This window comes from Pleuronectes platessa, chromosome 15 (assembly GCF_947347685.1).
Source record: "Pleuronectes platessa chromosome 15, fPlePla1.1, whole genome shotgun sequence".
Classification (NCBI taxonomy): Eukaryota; Metazoa; Chordata; class Actinopteri; order Pleuronectiformes; family Pleuronectidae; genus Pleuronectes; species Pleuronectes platessa.
In genome coordinates this window covers 13,495,780-13,522,601 of record NC_070640.1, presented here as the reverse complement: position 1 = coordinate 13,522,601, position 26,822 = coordinate 13,495,780, and the positions used below count along the sequence as shown (strand labels likewise).

Genomic DNA, 26,822 nt, shown 5'->3' with positions numbered 1-26,822 from the left:
ATGAATGAAATGAAATGAATGAACATGAAAAATACAGAGGTAAGAGAAAAATACAAAAAGTACTTTAGTAAAGTGCAGTGACACAGGGTGATTGTACGAGGATACTGTATTTGTGCATTATGTGTAATAAGACATTGAACAAGATGCATACCTAGACTGCAATAAGTATATAAGCAGTTATGATATGAATATATGCATTAAAATGGTATTTGCATTAAAATGGTATTTGATATATATGTGTGTATATATTATGGGACCATACGAGATGCTTTGGCTAACTAGAGGGAAACCTGCAGTACCTGGGCTGACTGGGTGTGACTGGGCCGACCAGAGGACCTGTGGGGGAGTTGAGTGGTGCTTGGGCTGGACAAAGAGTCATCTGGTCAACTTTACCATCCCTCTGGTGATAAATTGGGTAGAAATAAAAATGCCCCTTAAGAACCCTTACATTTCTCCCTCAAAAGAAAGCTGCTCTAGAAGTTATCACATCATCTAAGGATATTCACTTTCACTCTATCCCATTAAACCAGATTGTAATTTTGTGCCAACAAAGTGCTTTTATCTAAGATATTTGATATGGTCATACCATCATTGTATTTCATTCTATTTTCCTTTCTACACAGTTCTGTTTGGCCTGTATTCTTTTTTAAATGATCGACAGTCAGTGAATTATTGTTTTATGGTTGATGTATTTTTTAATCTGCCATATAACTATCTGATGCATTACTTGGCACCGGGGACACATTCAAATTACCATGATCTTATACAGTTTTTATCATTGCGATAAATCACTGTCAGTAACCAGCCTCCAGCCTCCACCCATCAGAGACTAAATTATATGTTTGTTTTTTATGAAGGGGCTCTGCTGGGATGTAGGTATTAGCAGGTGGGGAAAGGCTAAAAGCCTAAAATGGCCACCAAACCCTGTTCAGCATCAGCAGCAGCATCATCATCATCATCACCACCACCAGCAGCAGCATCATCACCACCTCAGAAGCCCATCCCCTAGCGTTCGTCCCGGTGAATGCGCCCTGGCCAGTGTGCGCATGGGCGGAGAGACTGCCGCTGTGCGCTGTTATTATTGTAAGAGTAATTTCTTTTTTACGAAAATGGCGTCTAGTCAGGGAGGTGTGGGAGCTGCCGCGGCTCTCCAGAACTCCCAGCACTCCGGTGGTCCTAACTGGAGCCCGGGCATCAGCCAGTTACAGCAGCACCACCCCCAGCAGCAGCAGCAGCAGCAGCAGCACCACACGGCCCGCAGCCTGGACCGGACTCTGGATGATGCCGTGTGCTCGGGGATACTGAATCTGAGCGGCAGGAAGCTGAGGGAGTACCCGGGCATGAGCTACGATCTGACGGACACAACACAAGCAGGTGGGTCGCTGCGAAAAGAGACAGACCCAGGGTCAGAACGCGCTGCTGGCTTTACGCGCTGGCTTTACGCATTGTGCATGGTTGTGTGTGTGTGTCTGCTTTATTCTGGACAAGGGCGCATCAACGTGTGTAGGTGACAATCATTAAAGGGATATTCCGACTACTGAGGTGCGCGTGTACATCTGCACACGCACATCCTGCTTGTAATTACGCCGTGCACTCTGGCCTCATATATCACACCTTCTTCACCGCACGAAAGGGGCTCAGCTGCTATTGTGTCCTTGTTTTGGTAGAAGCCAGTGGCTTTTCAGTGGCTGCGCCCCCCCCACCCCACCACCACCACCCCCTGAGACACATGAATGAAGCTGCAGGCGCACCCAAGTCACGCGCTGTGCAGAGGTTCGCACGCGGAGCTGCAGCTTGATTTCGGCACCGGGGGCAGAATGTGGATGAGTCGAGGGGCCAGGTGTAAAAATGCACGCTCTCCGGATATCAGTCGTAGTGAGAATTTAATGCACGCACATGCGATCCTTCCGTTTTCGCCAAAAGCAGACAAAAGATGCAGGGTACTTGCAGCCTCGCCCCCCCCACCCCTCCCCTCTCCCTGCCTGGGTGCAATATCTTCTGTCAGAGAGGAGGAAGACACTGAATCTGGTTTCATGTGATGGCTGATGGAAATTTATTATCAGATTTTTTGAGTTTCCGCAGGAGGTGATAGGAATAATCACCCATAAATCTTGCTGCTCCAATAGCCTGGTCAGTCAGTAGGTCAGTATTAGACTCACGTTTCTCTGAAGGCTGTGTCGAACCATACATACTAATTTGTAGTGAGCATGTAGAAAAGGCTTTTTTTTCCACTTTCACAACCCAAATTACCAAAGATAAACCATCTTTTGGGATTTTGTGGGAGTGTTAGAGAAATAGATTATCTTTATATTGTAGGTAAATCGAGTGAGTAGTCATTTTCATTAACCCTCAGTGGGACCTCCTCAGTCATTATCGCAGACTTCCAGCAGATGCTCTATCTCAGAATCACTGTCTCCTCCTCTGAGGTGTCCACTTACCATATGGCGTGACTCTGGCAAGCCGCCGGTTTGCTGGCGAGCCTCATCCACAGGGGATTTCAATTCAAACATTTTGGTATAGCTCAGAGAAAAGCCTTCCCTCCTGGACGACTGAGAGACGTGTACATAAAGTTAGAATATTTAGTGGATCAGATTCCGAGGAGCATTGGCTGCAGCTACTTGACACAAACCACAGTAAGTGATCAGGTTTATTTAACACATTTTGGAAGTCAGTGTAGATTGTTGATTTTCAGTGTCAGTCATGCAAAAAGACAGTGACATCCATTCAGTGCTCGCAGTGGATCCCAAACTCGAAATGAACCACTGTTTGAGTCGAGCGTGGTGAATTGATGTGATGTAATGGTGTCGTTTTGAAATGGGTTGTGATAAGCTTACAGCTCTGAATATATTGGCTCTCTAGCGTGGGGGTGACAGATGCAACAGGACGTTTGTGAACACTTGTTATCATACACTGTATAATTCATTAGCTTGCCTCTATCTACAACAAGATGGTCCAAATTGATTGAGATCGCTGGATATGGGATTCTGAAATAACTGCTGCAATCACGGGCTGCACGTGATAGTGATCAAAAGAGATATGAGCGAGGGAGCACGTGTTTCTGTCTCTAATCAAGTCTCTTTGAATGCTGCAGTATTTTCACTCCCCCCCCCACCCCAAATCTTTGTTTCCATGCCTCGGATAAAGGGTGTGCTAGAGGAAGTTCTCACTTTCAAACGTGCAAAGAGCGATTCCACACCAGGCAGCAGCAGTTTCACACGCGCTATCTCTGCTGTGAGAAGAAACAGCTGCACAACGCCACATGCAGCATTTCACATTTCTGTTTCATCACTGAGATGCTCACAGATCACTGAAGCCTCTGGAACGGAATAAACAACAAGCTGTTCCCTGACAAATTACTTGTTTGGGATTTGAAAGTTATGGCAGCCGCCTGATTACTTTTCACCATCTCTCAAGTTGACCCCCTAAGAGAGATGGCCTGTGGTCATTTTGTAGATAAAGATACAGTCTGTTGACAGTTCTGCATGCTTTATGATTACCACCTCCGAGGAGACTAGGTGGAAGGATGTGGTATAGGTCAGGGAAGGACTCGGATCTGGATCAGGCGGATCCACAACATTCTTTCACATTTTTTTGTCTTTAGTTAAAAAAACATATAATTCCCCCCCCCCCAGAGAACAATACACGGATCTTAATGCAATAAAATCATTTAGGGAACTGATATTTGAGTGTGTGCAGTTTGGTGTAGCCTGATTGAATTTAAAGGGATTATTGAGCCTGGGCGGAAGTAGATGTGATTTACTGGTGGTGTTGAATACACCGTCTCCCCTGTGGGACGCTTTGGCCTTGATGGTGATGCTTAAGGTGTGTTTTGGTCTCTGTTGGACTCAATCTTCATGTAATCTTCATGTAGCTGTTTGAAAGTCTTCTAGTTGTATTTTTGCAATCCATTTTATAGGAACCTTGTGTCACTGCAACAGCTTTTGACACAGAAGTGGTTCAGACTTGAGGTTAAAGCTCCAAAATGTTTTTCACTCAGGAGGCACTTATGTTTTCTTTTTATGCTAAATAAGAATAAGGGTTAACATTTGACCCTGTTTGGGTCTCTGTAACCTTGCTTCTGTATCTCTTACACTCATCCTGTCATGTAGGTTGAGCTACCATTCATTAGAGTGCTTTGGGGGCATTGTTACGGCTTGTATGATTCCCAAGCCCCAGACAAAGTTACTGAAAAAGAAGAACTGACTGATCCTCTGAAACCGTTTTCAGTTGTTTGTCTCTTCGCACTTTATTTCCTCTATCTCGAGCCAGACTGCACATTTAACCACAAGCCGGTTTGGGTTTTATTTGATTTCCGATCCATCACATTGCTTTTTTTAGAAATGACATAGAACGGAGTCAAACTGAGTGGTCTCCACCTGACAGAGGAGCCAGCTCACACTAGGGTGTCTGTTTGCAGTGTGCTACTGACAGTTTGGCGCCAGTTGGTTTGTTTTCCCATGGGAAAGTGCAGGAGCTCCGAGCCGCTTCCCCTGACCTTGGAGAGAGGCTGGGGGCCAGCAGCATCAACCTGGGGCAACTGTTCAGGTTAATGCGTGCCCCTGCCTGCCATTACTGTGCCGCTAGGGACACACACACACACACACATTATAAAGTGGGATGTGCTTCAACTGCAGTAGTGTATGTGTGGTTTGGCTAATACAAATAATTTTCTTAACCAAACACTTTTTTCTGAAAGAACATAATGGTTTATTTACAGGGTTCTTAAGAATAGCTCCCTAAAAGGTTCTTAAGTGCATGAGATTGAGGCTGTAGTTTATTTCCCCCTTTTTCAAGACCTCATCAAACTACAAATCGTTCAACATCTTGCACTTTGAAGGGTTTGGTGTCATATGTAACAGCCAAATACTATTTCACAGGGAAAGAATGTGAGTCAGAGAAAAGATAAAGGCGTGTGATGTTTGTTCCTAACTCAGGTTGCATGTGTTGGGGGTTTGAGGGTTTGAGAGCCAAGAACAAACTGAAAAGCTGCAACATTCCATGTGAACCATGCCCATACTTCAATACTGGTTCTACTGGAGCTGGCGGAAACAGGTGGCAACATGAAAAAGGCCCATTTCATTTGATTGTGTGAAGCACGTAGTACATCTAACATTGTAAGATTGCCTCACCGTTGTTCCATTCTTTAAAAGTTAAAGACTCCACCAAGACACGAGTGCCAAAGTGGCATTCTTGGGTTTAATGATCAACCAGTGTAAAAAGTGTCTAGTCACTCAAGTACAAGAACATTGCAGGCTGACTCAGTCGAAAGGCATCAAGAGCCCTGATGGTTGAAAACACAACAATGCGCTTACAGTAGCTACTTAAATATGGTTCGCTGTTGTACCTAAAATCAAATCAAATATCCCTGCACGGTCTCTAGAGAATAGCGGATGCGGCTTGGAGGGGACTCAAAAGAACAGGTCGATTTTGTCCGAATGGAATACAAAATACAAAACACACAGAATGTGTCCATTGAGAGAAGAGCAGATTTTCATTACTAGTAGTATTAAGCAGTATAAGTGTAGCCTGAAAAAAAGAGTCCAGACTGGTGTTTACTCCCTTCAGGCTCTTTCTCATGTGCCGCTGCGTGTCTGGACAAGACGTATGCATACCTGTCAGTGGGAACACAATGCCTTATATCACTAATGGTGCTGCTGTTAAATATTTAGTCAGTAAAACTAACTAAACTCAGCATTTATCGACTGGAGATCTTATTACGTTAAACACTTGATGTATAAAATAATGTTTTTAGTTTTTTTGCTACTTTGTAATAAGAGATTTGAATCAATGATCCTCTGTCTGTTTCCAGGATATTAAAAGAGTTTCTCATTAACTGGAGATTATTCCCTTCAGTGACAAGCCGCAAGTTTGGAAATATGATATACTGATCTTTTATTAGGAAATATCTGACAAGCTCGCTGAGCCCCCAAATAACTTCAGCTTCTGAAGAAAGGAAGAGAGCGATCCGGAGACGCTCAGGTCAGAAACTTGTGGTATTTTAAGAACTAGAACTGAAAATAGCTTGTGAATGATTTAGACCAGAAAATGTAATTTAAAAAAACAAGTCATTTTGAATTACATATATGTTTTTTGGAGATTCATTTTCGGGCTGCGATCCTAGGCTATATCATAGGTTTGTGGTTATTTTTGTTATGGATTAACAACGACTATTGCTAATTGATTATCTTCTTTTTTTTATTATTATTTGTATTAATATAATCCATCCATCCATTATACCACTTATCCTTTAAGGGAACAGGGAGCTGGATCTATCCCCAGCCGACATTAGGCAAGAGGCAGAGTTCACAGGTCGCTATATTGCAGGCCAGGTACTGTTCTGTCAATTGAGAATGCTTCTTTGCTTCCATTGCAGAATATGGATCAAATTTATGATTCAATTTCATTCAATTATATCGTAGTGTATTTCTTAAAATGGCTCCTCAAAACCTGATGAGGAATCACATTCAGCTATCAAGAGCAGATTGATTACAGGAGCACTCATAGCTTTAATCCCTGCAGGAGGTACCTGCCATGCTCCTAACCCCCTGCAGAGCTGCAGACCACACCCGAAACCTGCCGTCCAGAAACTGTGGCCTCATCTGCTGCCCGACATGATAATTAACCCAATTAATCATGTTTTGGTTGTGTTGTGTCTTTGTTTGAATTATTAAACAACATTGGCAATTGCAACAGAAAGGAGCTTTGGGATTGAAGTGGTTCTGTGTCGGTTTCCCGGCAGTCTTTGCTCCTGATACCGGGCTGTTTTTGTAAATGATATTTATGTTCTGTTGTATGAAGCTGATGGACACTTTGAATTTTTTATTGTAGTCATCAACAGATATATTTCCCGTTTCCAAATCCCTCTGCAGCAGCTCTCAGTGGAGAGGGAGTGTAGTCTCTTATTTGCTCCAGCACTCCAGCAGGGTGTTAGTGGAGAGTTTGCTGTGTCATTGGAGGACGTAGCTAGACATGATCTGCACTACCCACTGAAATTATTAGATTGCTGATCCGGCGTGAGGGTGCAGTGAAGCAGAGTGGAGCCTGAAGTGCTTGTGTGCCCGTCCAGCCGTGTCCTGCGGGAGCTCTCCCCGACCAGCAGGTGGATAAGAGACCCACTGTGGGCTGCAGATGGTGCACGGTCTGCATGGGTTGGAGGAGGGAGACAAGGGTGAAGATGGATAGGCTCACACAGACTTCCCTCACCTCCCCACCCCCCATCTCCAATCGACCCATATGATTCAACTGCTGCCATAGGATCCCCAGTTGTAGGGGGTGACGGGAGGGAGGTGGGGGAGTCTTCCGTGTACAGCTGAGTCACGGCATCAAGGGCCGAGCCTCAGGGAGAAGCAGAATTTACTCTTAATGAAAAACAAGTACACGTTACGACCCCAGCTTTGGTCTGTACCCATGTGGTAATATCTGTTTCCCTTAACCCCTCGACCTCTCGTCCTTTGTGCTGCTGACTGTGTCATGGTCTGCTTCTCACTTCTGCTTACTGGCTGCTGTCAGAGCTCAGACACCACAGCTTCAGAGAGAGGCCTGTCGGGTCTATTGTTGGTCACTTAAAGCTTGTCAGAAATGAATTAAATTAAAAGCACAGACACATACAGTTTTGCTCTTTTCAGTGCAGATATGATCCTTCCTAGTTGGTATTGGTGTTTATGTATATGAAAACTTTTATTCTACAGAATATGAATGAGGAAAATATATGCACTAATGTTTCGATTCTAAGTAAAAAATTAAAGATTTTTGAAATATTATTTAAAAAAACATTTGTGTTTTCTTTTTATTTGTAGTGATTTATAATAAGGTTAATATTTAAACTGTAAAATATCAAGCCCTCAATAACATCTATTTGTCGTAACGGTCTGATAACGGCATCCTAACTATTATTTCCAATTATTACATATATATCGGCCGATGTATTGATATTGGAAGTCTGTACTCACGAACATCGGTATTTGCATCAGCCCCCAGAAATTTCAGATTTCAGATTTATGTATGAGGATAAATGCTTTGGGATGTTCCATCTCGTTTTTAAGGGGGTCCCAACATATATCACTACATAACAGAAAATAAATACAGTTGTCAAAACAGCATACATTAATAAGTCATTACAGTTCAGCTTTTTTAATATATATATATATATATATATATATATATATATATAGGCAAATATATCGATATTATTTAATATCAGTATCAGCATCAGCCACCAAATTTCAATTTCCGTCGGGCTGTACTCAAAACACCTTGTAACCTCAGAGTGAGGATTACATGTTGTTAATAAAACACTAAAATACTGATATCACAATTTTGTAAATGCTTAATCCATCCACAGTAAACAGTGATGTCTGAACTGATGGTCAGAGGTTGTTTACTTTCACTAAAAAATCTATACACTGCAGCTTGGTTATTTGATAAAGGGTGGTAGTGAGATGTAATTGCATTCATTAAGGGGATAGAGTTTGAAGTAGTGGGTCCTCTTCCAGCGGGGACGGAGTAGTGCCTGTGTTAGGTGGGACAGAATAATTGAAAGCTCGATGTGTTTGTTTATGCTGAGCAGCTCCTCACAGGTCGGCCTCTAATTACTGTGTCACCCAGAGATAGACACCCGCACGCACACACATGCACACACACACACACACACACACACACACCCATTAGAAGCAGCTGAATCAATACGTGTCTGGAGGTGAATTCTGTAAGATGTACAGCAGTCTTCTTCGCACCTTATAGTAGCTCCCATGTATCTTCATTTGAACTGGTTTAATAGCCGCTGTATTTGTGTCAGGTTGTATTTATCGGAGGACCAACACAGAGGGTGTAGTGTGGATTTTCTGCGCGTGTGCATGTCTTCTGCTGTGTGAGTGATTCAGCAACCTTGAGGGATAATGGGCCTCAGCTCAGACTCATGCAGACATGCAGGATGTGTAGTCCACTGGAATGAGAACGTGGTGCATCATATATATATATATATATTATGATCTTCTTTATGCATGTCTCACGTTTCAGAGGAGCCCTTCCATTTCACTGTGAACACCCAGTGAGCTTTATGTCTTCTCACCATGCGCCAGTAATAAAAGTCCAAGTATCTGATTTTATTGATCTGCTCTTTTCTTCTTCAGTATAACCCTTTAGGAATATATTGCATTTGTAGTCTCATCTCTAGTTCGGCTGTAAAAATAGCAAAAACCAGCAATATTCTGTTTGTTCCATCTGACTCAATATACTTCATATCTGGAAGTAGGAACATCACAGCCTTAAAACAGCGGACGAGGGGCTGCTAGCCTCTAGACTCTGAGATCTCAGATGTCTTAGACATGTTTTATGATAAAATTGTAAATTACTTTAAGATTTATATGAATGGGGGAGAAATTAGGGCGGGCAGCTGAGAATCAATCTTCACCATTAGTATCTGCTTGAGTGCTTCTTTGCTTTGACGTTCTCGGGCAAGAGTGCCAGTATGTAAATATTTGATCATAGGAGCCACATGCAGATTTGAGGCTATGCTCGTTTTGAATCTCTTGAACAGGGACGACATTCGTAAACTTGTTGCAAAATAGAAGAACCCACTCTTACCTGTAGGCCATTGATTTTGCAGCAAATTGGCTTTAGCAGTTAAACAGAGCACAGTTATTTGAATTAAATGCAAAAACTGTATTTTTCTTTACCTTTGCAAAATAAACATTAATGCTTTTAGCATTACTGGCTTTCAAGTTTCTAGACTGAAATATCTCAACAACTACTGATTGGATTTATGTGAAACTTGGTACAGATATTCATGGTTTATGACTAGCCCTATAGCTGTCATCAGGTTAAATGCATTGGCCTATATTATTCTGTATTTGAATTGCTAATTTAAAAATGTTAACTTGTTAACATGCTAAACTAAGATGGTGATTAAGGTGTAAAAATACATACTTCACTTGTTTGAGTAAACATCATTAAAATGTGTTAGAATGATCAAGCTCAGAAATACTTTTGTAAATGGTGGCAAATTTCCATCTTCTTTTATTTTTCTTTCTTCAATTGCTTACAGCGGATCCTTCGAGAAGTACGAATTGACGTGATCACTTTCCGACCATTCATAGAAATCTAGATGCTTCGCTGTGCCACTTAAGTGAGATCGATAATGGAAATAGTGGGGCCATCATCGTCAGTAGTAAAACATCAAGGCCCAAGATTCTGGTGTAATGTTAGACCGGTGTTCGATGAAGAGCCCCACCCTCTGCTCTGTCCCAGAAAGGTATTGATCAGGCAAGCCCATGGCTACTAATGTCTGAAGGAAGAACAATGCACAATGTCCAGATCATGTGTAAGGCTCATGTCTATTGTTCGTTCAGAGTACACACATTTCATCTGCGTCTGTCTCCCCACCCTGCAGATTTGTCCAAGAATCGTCTCACAGAAGTCCCTCCAGAAGTGTGTCTGTTCGCCCCCCTGGAGTCGCTCAATCTCTACCACAACTGCATCAAGTGCATCCCAGAGGCTATCATCAATCTGCAGATTCTGACTTACCTTGACATCAGGTGAGTCATTGCTAACACTGTTGGGATCAGTGATGTGTGCTTAGTTGTGTGTCTGTGAAGAGCCGCTTGTTCCCCTTTCAGTGCAGCAACAGGGCGAAAATGCTTTCAATGTACGAGAGGCATTTCCCCTTTTGCTGAAACTCAACTCCCAGACACCAGACACTCGCTGTTACATGCTTCTGAGTGCAGTTTTAAAGTAAGTGGATGTTTTGTCTTGCTCCGCAGTCGAAATCTCCTGTCCGTTTTGCCGAAATACCTGTTCAGCCTCCCCCTCAAAGTTCTGCTTGTGAGCAACAACAAGCTCGTGTCCATCCCAGAGGAGATCGGCAAGGCCAAAGAGCTGATGGAATTGGTGAGTTAGCGTGTGTATAGACTTGTGTGTGTGTGTGTTTGTGTGTATATGTTTTGCAGCCAGGGCAATCCCTTTTCCCACTCTTTGTCTCCCCTTGCAGGACGTGAGCTGCAATGAGATCCAGGTTCTGCCAGCTCAGGTGGGGAGGCTGCACGCCTTACGAGAACTCAACATCAGGAAGAACTGTCTTCACATGCTGCCTGAGGGTCAGTCAGTCATGCGTGATGTTCTTTGTAGAAGCTCAATCATGACATGTGTTTTTGACGGCATTCAAATCCTCACTGCCAAGAGACACATTCTCCACAGCGGCAGATTGGCATGGTGTGGTGAAATGCAAGAGATAAAATCCACAGTTGTATAATTATCCATGGTTACACAATAAACCATGCAGCCTCTTATTTTGTGTATATTCTATCGAGGTAAAAAGCTAAAGTATTAGCTGCCGGGCCCATGGCTCTGTGCACCTTAGTTGCTCAAGTGAATTTACAGAGTTTGACCTCTGTGTAACAAAGACATAGAGCCTGTTCACACCCGATATTAACATCCGTCCTGAGTGATCTGATCACAAGTGCTCAGCGCTAAGTACAGGTCTAAATGCACTTAAATGTGTCCTGAGATCTGGAAAGAGACAAAAAGAGACCTAGGCCATGTATGAAGCATCGCCCCTTCAGCTAACGTCCCCCAACCAGCTATAGTTAAAACATATCTCTACGCTTTTCAGTATCCATATTTTGATTTGTGACACAAGTTTGTGACAGTCGTGTTTATTTGCCTGTTGAGCAGGAAAGCGGGATCGGATAACAAGTGGTCGCATTCAGGAGGAATTCTATTTCCTGGTGTGAAGAGACAAACTTAACGCTGACCTCTTGTGATCAGATATTAATACCAGGTCTGAGGAGGCCACAGATGCAGTCGCAGATACTTCTTCTACATACATTTTGCATGTATTTGAATTTGAGTGAATTCAAAAACAGTTTGACACGATTGCACCTTTTAAGTTGAAGATGGTGCTCTGAGACTCAAAGTCTCTTAAAGAAAAATCTGCATTAATAACATTTCAAAAAAAGATGTTGGCATTTACCAGGTAAGGAGAGGCTAGAACCAAGAATGTAATGCACAGATGTTATTGTTTGCATTGTGGGAACTGTTGGTTTTAGTGTTTTGGGAGCTTTGCCAACCATAGGGACAAAACATAAGGGTGTTGCATTTTGTTGACTAGATCTAACTCATGACAAAACAAACGCTGTGTTGGAAGCGGTGCATCACATCTTTATCAAACTATCGCCTTATCTGTCCTTGCAGAACTGGCTGACCTGCCCCTCATCCGACTAGATTTCTCCTGCAATAAGATCACAGAGATTCCTCTGGCCTACAGGAAACTCAGGCAGCTGCAGCACATCATCCTCGACAACAATCCTATGCAGTCTCCACCCGCGCAAGTACGTGCAGTCACTTTATGGTGTTCGTGCATCTGATGTGGATTTGAACCACACATGTGGTGTTGAATATGCAGCACAAGTGCGGGTTTTCTGGGTTTCCTGTAAATGTGGTTGAGTTGACAGGATTCTGTGTCCCTCACGTTCTAGTAAGCCTGTTACAATTGCACCATCTAGTGGAAAAATGAATTTATTTCTCTGTGTAAATCTCTTTGTATACGCTTGTGTTTCAGATTTGTCTCAAGGGCAAAGTGCACATATTCAAGTACCTGAACATCCAAGCGTGTCGGACGGATAAGAAACCAGACACCCTGGACCTCCCCTCCCTCGGGAAACGTTGCCTTCCACAGCCTCTCACAGATAGGTACAGACACAAGTATTGCGTTGTTCCATTGGCGCCTGTTTGTCTGTCTGCTGGCAAGACTTCCCAAAACATAATGGACAGATTACCTGTAATGTTTTTTTCGTGAAAAAAACATCAGGCACGCAGAGGTTTTCTGCTCAACTGAGCTAAATACTAACCAAATAAATCTTTCCTTCAGTTGTGTTGTTGTATATTCATTAATTTATTTGTTTTCATTATATCATGCAATCAAATGACATCTTATCAAGTGCATATGCAAATAAAAAAACGTTGATGTACTGCGATGCACAGAAAATTTAGCGAGCTGTTTGTTTTTCTATATTTCCAGCATAGAAGATATTTACCCCAGTAAGAACCACGGGCCTGACTCTGGAATTGGGAGCGACAACGGTGACAAGAGGCTGTCGACAACAGAGGTCAGCGTTCGAGCACACACCATTTACTTTTTCACTGCAATGCCAATGCATTACCAGTGAGTTTTACTGCTTTACCAGTGGGGTCTGTGGCAATGGGGGTGTCTTTATTCAACCAAAATTAAGCCTCGCAGTCAACACCAGAGAAGAAAAACAGTTTCATAAAAAGGATGGATGAGACACAAACTGGCAAGAAAGAAGCTCCATGAGGCCGACTTGTGGACAGATGGGGAATAACTGGGTTTAGAATGAGGAGCCGTGTGTATGTGGAGGAATCGAGATCTGTGACAGACACAGCTAGACTGCCCCTGCTGCTGGGCCAAAGTACTGCACAATAAGCAAACCTATATGATGTGTACAAGTCAGAGTCAAGTTCAGAGGGGTGAAGTGGGCTATAATTCTGAAATTCAAACTGATGGCAGGAAATGGAAACAGCTTTTGTAGAAGGGGAATCAGGTGATATAGAAATAACGAGGAGTTTATTATAAAAATCAGGTGCACACATTTGCACGTTGAGTTCAATCCTCATTCTTTTCATTTCAGCCTTCCGACGACGACACCGTCAGCCTGCACTCCCAGGTTTCAGAGACAGCCCGTGCCGACGCCCTCTCGCTCCTCTCAAAAATGGACTCTTGCAAAGGTTACCCAAAATAAGTATCACACATTGCCTTTGAGAGAGATAGCAGAGACACGGGGTGTGTTGAATGAAGTGCCTGAAATTTGACAGTTTATTTGATCAACGCGGATGCTTCCTCCCTCTATCAGATCAGGATCTCTATGACTTTATAGATCCCAACCATGACGAGGATCCTGCTCTTTTAGAGTCGGAAGGGCAGCCGAGTCATATGTCGTGTATAAAGGTAGGAGACTATCCATCAGGCACTCACTCACATGTGGAAAATGTATTTTGCCAGCAATTTGGGAAAAGGATGATGACAAATGTAAAATGTGTAGAATTTACCCTTAACCCTAACCCATAACCCTCTTCTGAGAAAGATCAAATCAATTTGTGGTGATTAGTATGGTGTGACTGTGTGTGTTTCAGGAACTGGAGAAAGTGCTTCACATGTCTCAACAAGGCAAAGATAAAGACAGCTGGAAAGAGGAGTCAGGGTGAGCTCATTGATTAATCTTCATCACACTTGTATTGTAGAAACAAATCTTGTACCATAATATGCAATGTTGACTAACATGTCACTCAGGAGGGTCCGTACCTTTGCAAGGCCCAACAGTCCCCTTATGAAACCAGATTTGAGTTGATCCGATTTTTAATCAGATCAGCATTGCACATACTCATTATCATCAGTTCCCTTAACTCGCCGGACTCTTGATTTTGCAGAAGTTCATTGAATTTGGGCCAGATTGCTGTACTTTGCTGGCAGGTTGTGTGTGAGGGATCCTCTGTGACGGCAACGCCTTTAACTTAACTTTGACCTCATCGCAGTTCTGACAAGGAGCAGCTCGTTGAGGAAGAGGACGATGAGCTGAAGGAGGTGCTGGATCTGAGGAAGATCGCTGTTCAGCTTTTGCAGCAGGAGCAGCAGAATAGGTGCGTGGCCCTCGCTCCTTCTTCCATCACCTGACACTCAAACACTGCACATTAGTTACGCTTTTCATTCACTGCACTGCTTAAATCCATGTTTCTTTCGATGCTCTCTCCTCCTCCTCATCGTGTAACATGCCGCTCTCATCACCTCCCGTGTCTGTGGGCTCATTCTGTCGTTTCTCAATATCCAGATAGACGTTTTCTCCCTGTGTCCCCAAATATCACCCCATCAGCCCCCACGTGACCCCACCCCCCCTGCAGATCAAATTCTGCTTTACTTTACTTTCTCTTTCTCTCTTTCTCTCTTTCTCTCTGTCTCTCTGTTCACTCCTGTCCTCACCTGATCATCTCTTGTTCCCTGCTCTCTCCCCTGACTCGGCTACCGCACATTTGATGTACGGCCTCTAGACGGCGATCCTTAATCTGTAGAGCAGAGAGTCTTATTCACCGACGGAGAGTGACTGGCCGGGCGCACAGGTAAAGGGGGAGATTTTTCTCTTTTATCATTTTCCTCGAAGTTTGCGTGTCATAGGGGCTGACACATGGTATTACTCACAGTAGTCTCGGCTGTCCTTCTTTGTCTACTAAAGTAGTAAAGCTTTTAATAAGGCCACTCTCTCATGCATGCATCGTTCCTGGTTTGTTTTCTTTTATGACTCACTATTCTTTTGACAATGTTTTGATTTAAGTGGAATTAGAGCTCCTTTACCACAAGCTGGTTCATGCAAATTGTAGATCTTGATAAGCAGTGTGTAAATCAGTCCTGTTTCTCAAATGAAGTCTGTCATGTCGACGGGAACTCCTGAATACACTCCCGTCCTTTGTGCAGAGTGGTTTCCATCAAATATCCCATCATCCCAGATGTTTTGCTTTTCAGGCCGTACTTATAAACACATCTCTGTGAGACTCCAGGAGGAAATGCATCATGTTTTATGTGTCATTCTAATTCTTTAATTTGTACCTGTGGCTGAATCTCTGTTTTTCTGCAGGTTCCTCAGTCACTCTGGAAGTTCCAGCAGCAAGCCAAGGCCTCCCCCTCAGACTGCTCGAAGGTAAGTTATTAATCACATACATTTTACCAGAACCTGTTCAGCGGCTCAGCCCACTCAACAGTAGCATATATTTATAGTGGGGTATGGGTGAGGTTTCCCGGGAACTTGTCATGATGAGAATTGGCTCTGGGCTCAAAGTGAAAGCTCAAAGTACCACATGCAACATTCAATTTAACAAGGGTGTCCTAATAACCAGGTACTCTGACCAACCGAAACAGTGTTACATGAATAGGCAGGAGACACATAGACAGTCTCCGTCTAGAGGAGAACCGCGGCGACTTCTCCAAAGTGCATGGAAAGTGCTTCCTGTCAAGCTCCCTGAGAAACTGCAAGTGTACCAAGGAGGATAAATGCTACTCTAAAGGCAGAAAAGATATTCACGGCATTACTTTGCAAACTATCCTCATTTGACAATATTCTTTACATAAAATGCTTAAATCTGATGCACCGTACAGACAAATACGGTATACTCCCCTGATACCAAGATGAAGGAAAGCTGCTGTGTCTTTCTTCTAGTGCTTCTCTGGATGAAGGAAGCAGTGGAGCATCAGTGCTGAGTGGACAGGTAAAATACTCTTCTTCCTCCTTTGATATTTTTTCTCTCCGGAGGATGCGGAGAAAGATTCTTTTTTTTAACTGTCGGCTTTTGCAGCCCTCGTCTTCCTGCTCCTTCGACGGCAGCCTGAAGACGGATCAGTCAGACTCCGAGCCTAGGTGGCCCGATGTCCCACCCATCCTCAATCAGAATGAAGATCGCAGGAGGAACAAGTACCTGAGAAAAGATTATCTGAAGGTACGAGCACCTGAGTTGTGTTTGGTCAAATGGGAACAGAACAAACCTGATCAGTGGTGTGAGGCTAAATTCTGGCTCTGGGATGATTAGTATCCAGGGAAGAAGTCTCAAATCAGTTGCCAACTAGAATTGTACTAAGTATAGCACATGTCACCCCCAAGGCCCAACAGTCATCTTAAATCCAGTCAAGCTGCACCAAATTACACACACTCACTTTTTTATCATCAAGATCTATGACATATGTCCTCGGAAAAAATCAGCGATTGTTGGAAATGTCCTTCTAGCAATGTTAACGAAAGTGTAACAGATTTCCCGGCTCTTCCCAGGAGCCCATACCACATCCCTCAACAATGTCCTTTCAGTCTTTTTTGCACAACCTTGCAATCAAACTGTGATGGACAAGGGTGTAATGATCCGTGAGACGGGACACAAAACCTGCATAGCTAGATACATAGAAACATGAAAACGCCTATCAAACAAGAATCAGGTAGAAACGAAGATCCTTGGAAAAGTTCCAGGTATAATAGAATAACATAGGATGGAGTTCCACTTCCAAAATGGTAATAACATGGTGTGATGAAATGGGTTAGAAAAGGCTCAAGACAAAGACAGTTCATTCATTCAGGCTTACATACACACAAATGTATTATCTCACTACCAACATCATTTCGGGTCGTCCTTTGATCATCTCCCCCATATTTTGTTCATCTATCAAATCTGCATCTACATATCTCCCTTCCTGACAGAACAAGTGTCAGAGTTCTCGGAAAAACTGCGGGAACGACGACTGTGATGTAAGTGTGTTTATAATCAAAAAAATAATGTTCAGTTAATTAAATAGTGCCTGTATCTGATATTGTATGAATTTGTTCTCTCTAGGAGGGCTTGCGCAATGCTGAGTTCAGCACCACTTTGACAGTGTTTGGACTAAAACCCAGATCAGGTAACAAGATTACGCCGTTTGTTTTACTGCTATTGTCTTATTTTAAGGGCTCAGAGGGTTTTCCTGTTCACTGATATTCACAGAACTCATGGATTAACACCTGCATCTTTCAAAAGCGTGGCTGACATGAGGAAATTCACGACAAGCTTCAAAGTCCATGTGCGTTTACAAGACCTTTTCGAAGCTAGTAATGAGAAAGACACCAAACACCACAGCTCTTTAGTTAAAATGGAAAAATTGGTAAATCTCAAAATGTATTTTCCCCTCATTTATTTGTCACTGAGTAGAAACGTACTTTTGTATCTTTTTAGCTGAAAGTGTGTGTGATATAATTGCAGTGACTTATTTTTACCCTAAGGTTTATGAAGTCATTCCTCATATCCAAAGCCAATTTTTTTTTGTTGTTGGCAGAGCAGCATTCTTTCTATGGAAGTGGGGAAGGTTTCTTAGAAACTGCTTTTAGTAAGAAGTGCATTAACTGTTAAGGACAAGCCAGAGCAGGATTAACGTTTCTCTCTTTCCTATTGTGGTTGCACTAACACAAGATGGTAAGAGGTAGTTTGATTTATAACAATTCATCTCATTGCATAAACTCTTCATTAGTTTTGTACAAACAATCTTGATCGAAACCTAGATGATGTAAGAATTACCAAACCCCCCTTTAAAATGAAGTCAATTGCATATAATGTAAGTACAAGTACCTCCTATTTGTTGTGTACAGTAGTGTACTTGACTAAATATACTTAGTTATATTTCTGTGAATCTGGTTTAATGCCATATAATACAGGAAGTTGAGTTACAGGAAATCAATGAGCCGCCAACCCAAATTAAACAATCTGTTTGTGCTGTCATTACAACGAAACCATCCAGAGAGGAAAAGGCTCATTGAGAATTATGGGAAAGTACTCATGCTAGGTGGAATTCTAAGGAAAAACAATTTAGAAAAGAGAACACTGTCTGCGTTTACGTTTGCACTAGTATCCTGTTTATTATAAAGTCTTTGAAATATCCTTCTGAGTATGCAAACTTCTTATCCCAATTTCCCTATCCTGGATAAGCCCTTATCCCGCTTTTGAGAAACCTGGTTTTAATAGCTGAGTACTCCTGAGTACTCCGTAAGTAACTGCTATACTGCCTGAATACATCTTATCCTGGCTGCAGCTGATGCTTGCATCGCTGTGTCCTGCGAAACCGCCAGTAAAAAGATGCCCTACTCATAAGTACATTTCCTCTCCATTCGGTGTCACTGGACTCCATCGTGACGACCCTGTCCCACGGCTGCGTAACTTCATCCACTGCGCCCTGGTTCTGTGTTCGGGGGCAGTGACAGCACGACACTAGCCAAAACGTTTCATATTTACCATCGCCCTAGTCTCCCGTTGCTGGCAGCAAGGTGGATAAGCCAAATCTGCAACACGATGTCGGCATTCAATAAAGCTATGGCCACTTTAAGCCAAAGAGGTCCCACTTACAAGAGCCACCAAGCAGGAATCAAACTGCTGTTAGGCTGTGTGGATGTAACCCTGGTAACGTTAACCATCACAGTTATGAGGAGCTAGGATAATTGAACCTGCAGTGATATTTCTTTCATCTTTGTTTCAAAGCTATGCCACCCCTGTCTAATTAAAAGAAATGATATCCAGATGTTTTGTTTGGATGTCAGTAGATTTTGGGGCTTTTGGTTTCTGGCCTCACATGAATACACTTTACGTGTCTAACCCTCCTGGTGGAATGTGCATGTACGAATCTTGTTTTCCGCCCTGACCTGAAGCAGATGGTGAACCTGCTGTTATAGTCAGTCATAATGCAGCTATCAAACAACGGAGGCTTGTCTTTTCTGTGTATTTCTCGTGAACTATCAGAAATGTGTTCTTTCAGCCTTCACCAAAGGAAGTCGGCAAGAGTACACCTCCACCGACCCCAGCTTCACTATGAGGAGGAAGATGGAGCACTTGAGAGAGGAAATGGAGCAGATTGGACTCTTGCGTCAGGTCAGCGGCTTCACGGCTTGTTTGTTCCCTTAAGCATTTTTTGTACAAGGCAATGAGTCACTCAAATACCAAAGCCTGTCAGATCCTGCTTTTGTCTCAATGTTTATAGCTTTCAGTAAATCTGTGGAGGCTAATTCAGGTGTCCAGATAACATGTGACGTCGGTAGTGTTCTCATTTAGGAATTCAAATGTGTCACAACTTCACAGGATGTCCTGATAAAGTTGAGTCACAATACCTGACACGTCTTATTTGATATAAACAGGCACGGATACAGGGCTGGGGCCATGAGGCGCACTGGCCCTAGCTGAAATCTGACACATATAAATATTACAATGTGTTGACTAAATCATATTATTTTCTAAGCATTTTTTAAGTACAGAATGTTTTCGAACAAGGAACTATTTTCAAAGCATAATTAAAGATGGGAGACTTTTCACATGCCTTGATGTACCTGAGGAACACGTGATGTGTTGAAGGACACAAAGCGGGAGGCTGTTCCAAGGCTGAGAAGAATCAACAGCAACAAAAGGAGCACGGATACAAATAAATCATGTCCCAGCATCAGTTACATTACATTACATGACTTTACATTACATTACATTGCATTACATTTCAGTTAGCTGACGCTTTTACTCAAAGCGACTTAAAATAAGTGCATTCAATTATGAGGGTACAAACCCATAACACCAAGGATCAAGTAAGTACCAACTACAAGTGCTAAATGTAAGTCCAAATGTTTTTTTAATTTTGGATTGAATTGGTTGTCAAACATCAACTTCTTCACCAAGGTGTAGTCGGAAGAGATGTGTCTTTAGTCTGCGGCGGGAGATGTGTAGACGTTCTGCCGTCCTGATGTCATTGGGGAGCTCGTTCATTTAGGAGCCAGGACAGCAAAGTGGTCAAGAGTGGTTAGCTCGCAGTGAGGGGGCAGCAAGCCGATTGGCAGTGGACGGGCTGTGGTGTAAGGTATGACCATGTCCTTGGGACAGAATGGACCTGATCCGTTCACAGCACGGTACGCAACTACGGTGGAGCGGAGTAGTGTGAGTGAATTTAGGCTGGTTAAAGACCAGTCGAGCTGCTGCAGTCTGGATGAGCTGCAGAGGTCGGGTGGCACTAGCAGGCAGACTAGCCAGGAGGGAGTTGCAGTTGTCTCGGCGTGAGATGACAAGAGCCAGAAGCTGTGCTGCCTCCTGAGTGACAAGGGGGCGTATTCCCCCTCCTGTGTGAAAAAGTTTGATTAATCTTTGATTCTTTTCTTAATTAAAATTAAGGTTTGCCCTTGGCTGCTATAAATATGGAACGTAATCTTTGAACTGTACTGCCTCTCCTTGAGGCTATGGGGCGGATGGAACCAATCCAGCATAACAATCTATCTAGCAAGTTGTTGGACTGTGCGACAGGCATCTGGATTTGAACCAAGAACCTCTATACTGTGTCTATCTCATGATCTATATTATGTGTTTGCAGAACATCGAGTCCAGACTCAAGGTGCTGCTCCCAGATGATGTTGGAGCCGCTCTGATGGATGGAGTCGTCCTCTCCCATTTAGCCAATCACATTTGTCCTCGTTCGGTCGCCAGCATCCATGTGCCGTCACCCGCAGTGGTACGGACATCAAACTTAATTTTCAGTTATGTATACTTGAAAAAATGGCAGTTACTAATATTGATTAATAATATGTTGTTTCTTGGTTCTGCTTTTACTTGCCAACATCACTGATATGTTCTGGTTTCCAGCCAAAGCTAAGCATGGCTAAATGCCGTAGGAATGTGGAGAACTTCTTGGATGCCTGTAAGAAGCTCGGTGTTACACAGGTAATATAATGCACAGTTTTACACCGTATTTCTTTTCATTATTGTTTGTTTGAGGATTAGTGATGATATGTTCTTCATTTAGCTGAGCTCCCACTGAGGGACCATTTCTCCCATTGCCACTATAATGGGGTTAACAAGAAAATGTATCATCATTGTTTTCTGGACGAAATCTCCAATTTCAAATTATTCAAATTCTCACTATAAGGCACTTATCCCCTATCGGTTGCATATTTTAAAAGTGTGCCCTGCTCGTAGTAGATTTTCCATGATTACCAACCCTGTATGATGGAGAGGAGAAGCTGCCTGAACTCGACCTGTTTCAGTTTATTTTGCTGTGACTAAAGTCTCTCTGTGACGTCTCTGTGCGGTCTCAGGACAAACTGTGCCTGCCCCATCACATCCTAGAAGAGCGTGGCCTGGTGAAGGTCGGCGTGACCGTCCAGGCTCTGCTCGATCTGCCTGCACTGAAGCCCTCACAGCTGTCTGCCATTTGACAAGAGCCTGAACGATGCGTCCAACTTGCAGCCCTCCAGCCAACTCCTGCCCCCAGCCCGAACCCACACCCTATCTCCAGGGACCAGAGAGCCCCGCAGGGTGAGGACCCGGTGGATTTTCTGCCTGACTGAAACAGGAGACGGGAAATACCTCTCGTCTCCTCAAATGATGTCAGCCACCGCCCACTTCCTGTCCATCACATCTTTATTTGTGTCCTGCTCTATAGTTAACTGGGTCATCCTGTCTGTGTGTGGACTTGCAATGTGTGTTTTCTGAGCTGCACATTTTGGGCTTGCTGAGAAGGGACAGACAAGACAGAGGGTCTGTAGACAGACCTTTGCACCCCTCTCAACACGCTCAGTATTATCGAGCCCGAAAGTGCCAGTGCTAACAGCGTTTTTCCATGAAGCTGTTGGACACATCGGCAGTGAGGAGATGACTCTCTTTTTCACCACAGAGACCTAAGCTTTGTAACCCCAAACCACTGCCTGACCTCGAGTGGCTCTCACACTCTTGAGTTTCTTGAGTAGTACTTGGAATTTTCCAAGAGTTCTGTTTTATACAGTTTGCATCAGGTCCACTACTGGACCTCCTGTTCAGTATCCAAGCCTGATTCCTATTTGCCAAGTATTGCATTTTAGCAATTGCATCCCCTCTGCGTATCGAGGGAGAATGCAAGGCTTGCCCCTTCTGAAGGGAGCTACAGTTGGCCCGTTTTGAACACGGGTGTGGTTGTTGACATATTTACAGATCATGCACAACTCTGCTGAAGTTTTTTTTCTCAATACAAACCTGCATGCACCCGGGGAAGTCACATCGTACCACTGTGAGAACATGTTTGACTGTTGCCAAAAGCATGAAGCTCCTGTTTTGTAGCATTTGTTTGCAGTGTACATGCAAGTTTTCCATATTTTAAAAATGATATCCTAAACTTTTCTAACGGTTTTATACTTTCATCCCAGTTAATGCTTCTCATTCAGTCCAGATCATTGGTCTGCCATGTTATATATAAAGCAGATTTGTATTACTTTTCCTCACCTCATTTATAGCCTGTTTGTACTGTGTGTGTTTCTGAGTGGAGGGGTCACCCATGCAATTCTCCCGCAAATGACTTGGTCCTTTCTCACAGCCCCGCCGCCCTGCTGTTTGTGGTTTCAACCACAGTTCATTATTATTTCAGGGAAAGTATTTATGTATTTATTCACTTGTTTTATATTTATATTTTTTTGCTTTCTGTGCCTGAACCCTGACAATTTTTTTTTCTAGGTAGGTTTTTATAGTAGCTAACACTGGCATTAGATTCTGCCGCAAACATTGTGAAAGAGCCAATCATGTTTGCATGACCAGCTTTACAGACGTGTTGTCTCAAATCCCAAGTTATCTGACACAACATTGTATGTTTTTGGAAATTCCTTTTCTCTGCAGGGCAACACCTGTCTTCTTGACAGGTTGTTGGCATGCAAGTCTTTTCGACTTGGAAAATTTCCTGTGGCACAGTCTGTTCCAGAATTTGGAATCTTTACACACTGACACATTAACCACATGACGATAGAGGACACTGTGCTTTGAACAGAGCTGAGCATTTCATGAGCTGTTTTGATATGACACTAGTTGATTATCAATGAAGTAACCTAGCACAGGCTTTGCTTATTCAGCTTCAGGCCGTGTGACTCAATGTCTTTTAAAGATGTAACAAATAGTTTTTCTTGGCATTGTGTCAATGAGCAGTGCAGCATCTACAAAAACATCAAACATTGTGCCTTAAAGTCAAGATCTCTTAAATTGTTTCTTTTGTTTATTAAATTCGCCCGTAATTTCTTTCTTTCCAGCCCATAATTTGTAGTTTCAGACTCTATCTGTGCTTCTTTTTTTCACACACAAGTGAATAGGATGTTTCAGATTTTGTTTAACAGAAGCTGGCTGCTGAACTGGAGGGGCGTCGAGCCGCTTTTTCCTCTGCTCAAAAAACTGCTAACGCCCACCAACATCCGGCTTTTGTCTGCAATGGGAATCGAAACAATCGGCATTCATTCTCAAGTCCAATGACTCTGCAGTAGCCACGAGATTTCATCGGCAGTGATGGACACATGTCACCCAAGTGATCGCCCTAATTTGATAAACAGCGAGGTGAGAGAGCACCTTCGTTTTCTGTGCATTTAGGACATCGAACAAGATCCACGGAGGAAAGAAAACACAAACTCCTCTACTGACAAAAGGAGTCAATCTCCTTCTTGAGCAGATTTACCCACATTTATGAAACCCGTGCATATGCTGCTAGTTTTGGTGTAAAAGAGGTTCTAGAGCTCAGTGTGTCTATGGAAGTCTACTTGTACTTGAGGTTTGAGTCACTGACTAAATCACTGTTTGGTCCTTGTAGCACAAATCTCCCTCGTATTTCCTCTGGTCAGACATCCCACCTTGAACCTCATGAGAACCTCAGCTTCCTCTGAATGGGCTGCGTGGACAGACTTTGTGCAGCCATGCTCCAAAGATCTGATTACAGAGTTGTACAGGGCTTCCAGCTTATCAGGCCTCGAGTGTAAAATATGCACAAGTTGGCACTAAGCTGGCACCTTTTTTTGTTTTCAGTGTGTTCAGCAGATTACATTTGTGTTGAGCCTCATGCTGTCAGTCAAAAAACAGTTACCTCTGGAAACAACATGGTCCTCTTCTCTGTTTCTGCAAACAGGTCATCTTCTATGGTCCTGAACAAACATACGAGCAGCTCTTTAAAGGATTGACACATGCCGAGACAAACATCCAAATCTTTGTTTTGATATGTACCATAGTGCACAGGCTTAGAGATATAAGCCTCATCAATCCGGCTGGTCATCACTCATCAAGACACACACACACACACTCTCTCATTCCTCCGCTTTTCAGGAAATCCTTGCAGCAGTGGTTTCTGAAGTATGAGGTACTCACGAGTCTGATCGGTTCTTTGTTAATCTGCTTCATGGGGTTGTGTTCAGGGTGATATATTCTCTCACGAGGCAGCATTTCAGTGGTGGAGGGATACAAACAAAAATATGTAATTTAGTGCCAAAAGACTAAGATGCCGAATAGATTTTGAATTCTTCCGACCCTTTCACACAAAATTAGGACTGTTTGTATTCCTCCCCGTGATCAATGTTGGAATCCTATCACAAAGAGATTTCCTCAGGGCCAGAAGGAACTGGAGCAACGACTGTAGAGACTGATGTTTCTCTCCATACACATTTTGAAATGTTTTAAGGGTGACGTGAACAAATATGAATCGATCCTTTAACAGGTTTGCTCTGCTTGGAAATCACACATTATGCAGGTTATCTGAACAGGTTTTACCTCATTAACTGCCCAGTCCTGTTCCTGTTCTGTTGTAGAGATCCGACTGATTCGTAGGTGTTGCAGAAGCAAGTTTGACAATGTATTTTTTCAGTTAGCTTTTTACGTGCCACTCCCTTTACAGCACACTTGAGACTTTATGTTGCATAAATGTCTGCAAGGCGGAGTCAAAACTGACACATCAGCTTCTACAGACAGTGGTACAGATGTATGTGATGAATCCATTGCACTAACTAGTTCACGTCTGTACCGGCTGACTGATTTGCGTGCCACGACAGAGATGCTCGTTACGATATATCATGAAACAGTGAGTTGTGTTTAAATGCGGCGCTGCCAAGAAAAGTCAATCTCAAGAACACGACAAGCTTTTTCTATTTTAAAACAAGTCAAATGCATGCAACGATACTGAATGACTGAACCTGTACATATCCTCTGTATAAATAAATCCAAGGGGTTTTCTTAAGAAAAAAAACAAAACGTACTAACGTGGTCAATATGAAATAAAGTCAAATTCTTTGCACCATTGACTGGCTTGTCTTCATTACATGCTTTCTCTACAGCAATATAGTTTTGCCCCAGATCTGGCTCACATCCCATATCCAACCCGTATACTGTATGGACGGATGGCACTCCTGTTTACCAGATGTGGGACACAAGTAAACTGTTGTAGAACTGCACGTCAACCAAAGTTGCCCCAAATCTGTGTTGTTTTACTTTGGCCATTTTCACAATTCCTCACATGGGCCAATTGAGGTAGACCTTGTGATCACACCTTGCCTGGGGCACCGCATGTTTACCGAAGAAAGGGCCCACATTTGTTTTGGGATATTGGGATGGCACTTTTCCAGGAGCTGTTTCCCTCACAAGTGTCGGGTCAATGTGTAACAACAACCAACAATGAGAATGGCCTAATTATAGATATGGTAAGAGATATAAGACATAATAAATGTCAAGGTCAACAGCTGGTCAGAGCTCAAACTAGGCATACCTGCAGTCCAGGTGTGTCTAGCGTCTGAATCAACTCCAGTCTCTACTGGATTAACTCAGTATCTGTTTGCTGTGTTACTATGGCACATGGAATCAACAGTAACATAAAGCGATACGTAGATTTTTTTTTCCAAACTCTGATAAAATTATAGGTAATTAGTGGCTGGATGTATCAAAGTACATATGCTTTGTTGCTGTACTTTAAAAATTACAGGTTTCATCAGCAAATATCTGTACTTTCTACTCTACGCATTTGCTTACATGTTCCCGTTGTCTTTTATTTATTTTGACGAGTAATCAATAATCTCTGATCAAATCAGAGTGGCTAGGCAACATTACTCGATGTATTTTTACTTTTACTTGAGTACATTTTTGTTTGTGTATTTGTGCTTTTACGTAATTTAATTGTTGATCAGACACAGATACAATTAATGCCAACACTATGTGCAACATTACCAATCATGTGCGATGTAATATTACTATGATGTTAAGCATAGTTTGATATCATGTGGTATTACTTCTGTAGGTATTACTCACTACATATACTCCATGTACCCTTTACTCCATTATACCCTTCATGATTGTTTTATTATATTGTACTCTTCTTTTACTGACACTTGGGATCGTAGCTGGTGCAAGACTTTCCCAAGCAATAAATCCAATAATATCCATCAATAAACCCTTTATTGTTCTATCTGGCTGGATTTACACATGATCAAACAATTATAACCTCCTTGAAGACTATCTGATGGGACAAGAAACAAAAAACAAACCCT

At 42.8% G+C, this 26,822-nt stretch overlaps 1 protein-coding gene across 3 annotated transcripts; it reads left to right on the top strand.

The window, feature by feature from the left end:
- The first annotated feature begins 1,024 nt into the window (after positions 1-1,024).
- On the top strand, positions 1,025-25,579 carry lrch2 (leucine-rich repeats and calponin homology (CH) domain containing 2). Of its 3 annotated transcripts, XM_053441858.1 has the most exons (21): positions 1,025-1,374; positions 10,388-10,532; positions 10,758-10,884; positions 10,985-11,090; positions 12,187-12,323; positions 12,554-12,684; positions 13,013-13,100; positions 13,641-13,737; positions 13,863-13,957; positions 14,143-14,210; positions 14,542-14,646; positions 15,052-15,120; positions 15,633-15,695; positions 16,212-16,260; positions 16,348-16,488; positions 17,235-17,282; positions 17,368-17,431; positions 19,310-19,422; positions 20,894-21,031; positions 21,163-21,240; positions 21,615-25,579. In XM_053441858.1, the coding sequence occupies exons 1-21, from the start codon at positions 1,047-1,049 to the stop codon at positions 21,732-21,734; spliced, it is 2,310 nt and encodes a 769-aa protein (XP_053297833.1). In that variant the 5' UTR covers positions 1,025-1,046; the 3' UTR covers positions 21,735-25,579. The 3 variants fall into 3 exon arrangements, with proteins under 3 accessions (XP_053297833.1, XP_053297834.1, XP_053297832.1); XM_053441859.1 differs by lacking the exon at positions 15,052-15,120; XM_053441857.1 differs by having other exon boundaries at positions 16,212-16,488.
- The last annotated feature ends 1,243 nt before the right edge of the window (positions 25,580-26,822 follow it).

Bases quoted from the DNA above. Each gene is read 5' to 3' on its own strand.
- lrch2 (XM_053441857.1), top strand. From the start codon at position 1,047: ATGGGCGGAGAGACTGCCGCTGTGCGCTGTTATTATTGTAAGAGTAAT. The intron at 12,324-12,553 runs GTACGTGCAGTC...CTTGTGTTTCAG, and splicing joins TGCAGTCTCCACCCGCGCAA to ATTTGTCTCAAGGGCAAAGT. The intron at 14,211-14,541 runs GTGAGCTCATTG...ACCTCATCGCAG, and splicing joins AGCTGGAAAGAGGAGTCAGG to TTCTGACAAGGAGCAGCTCG.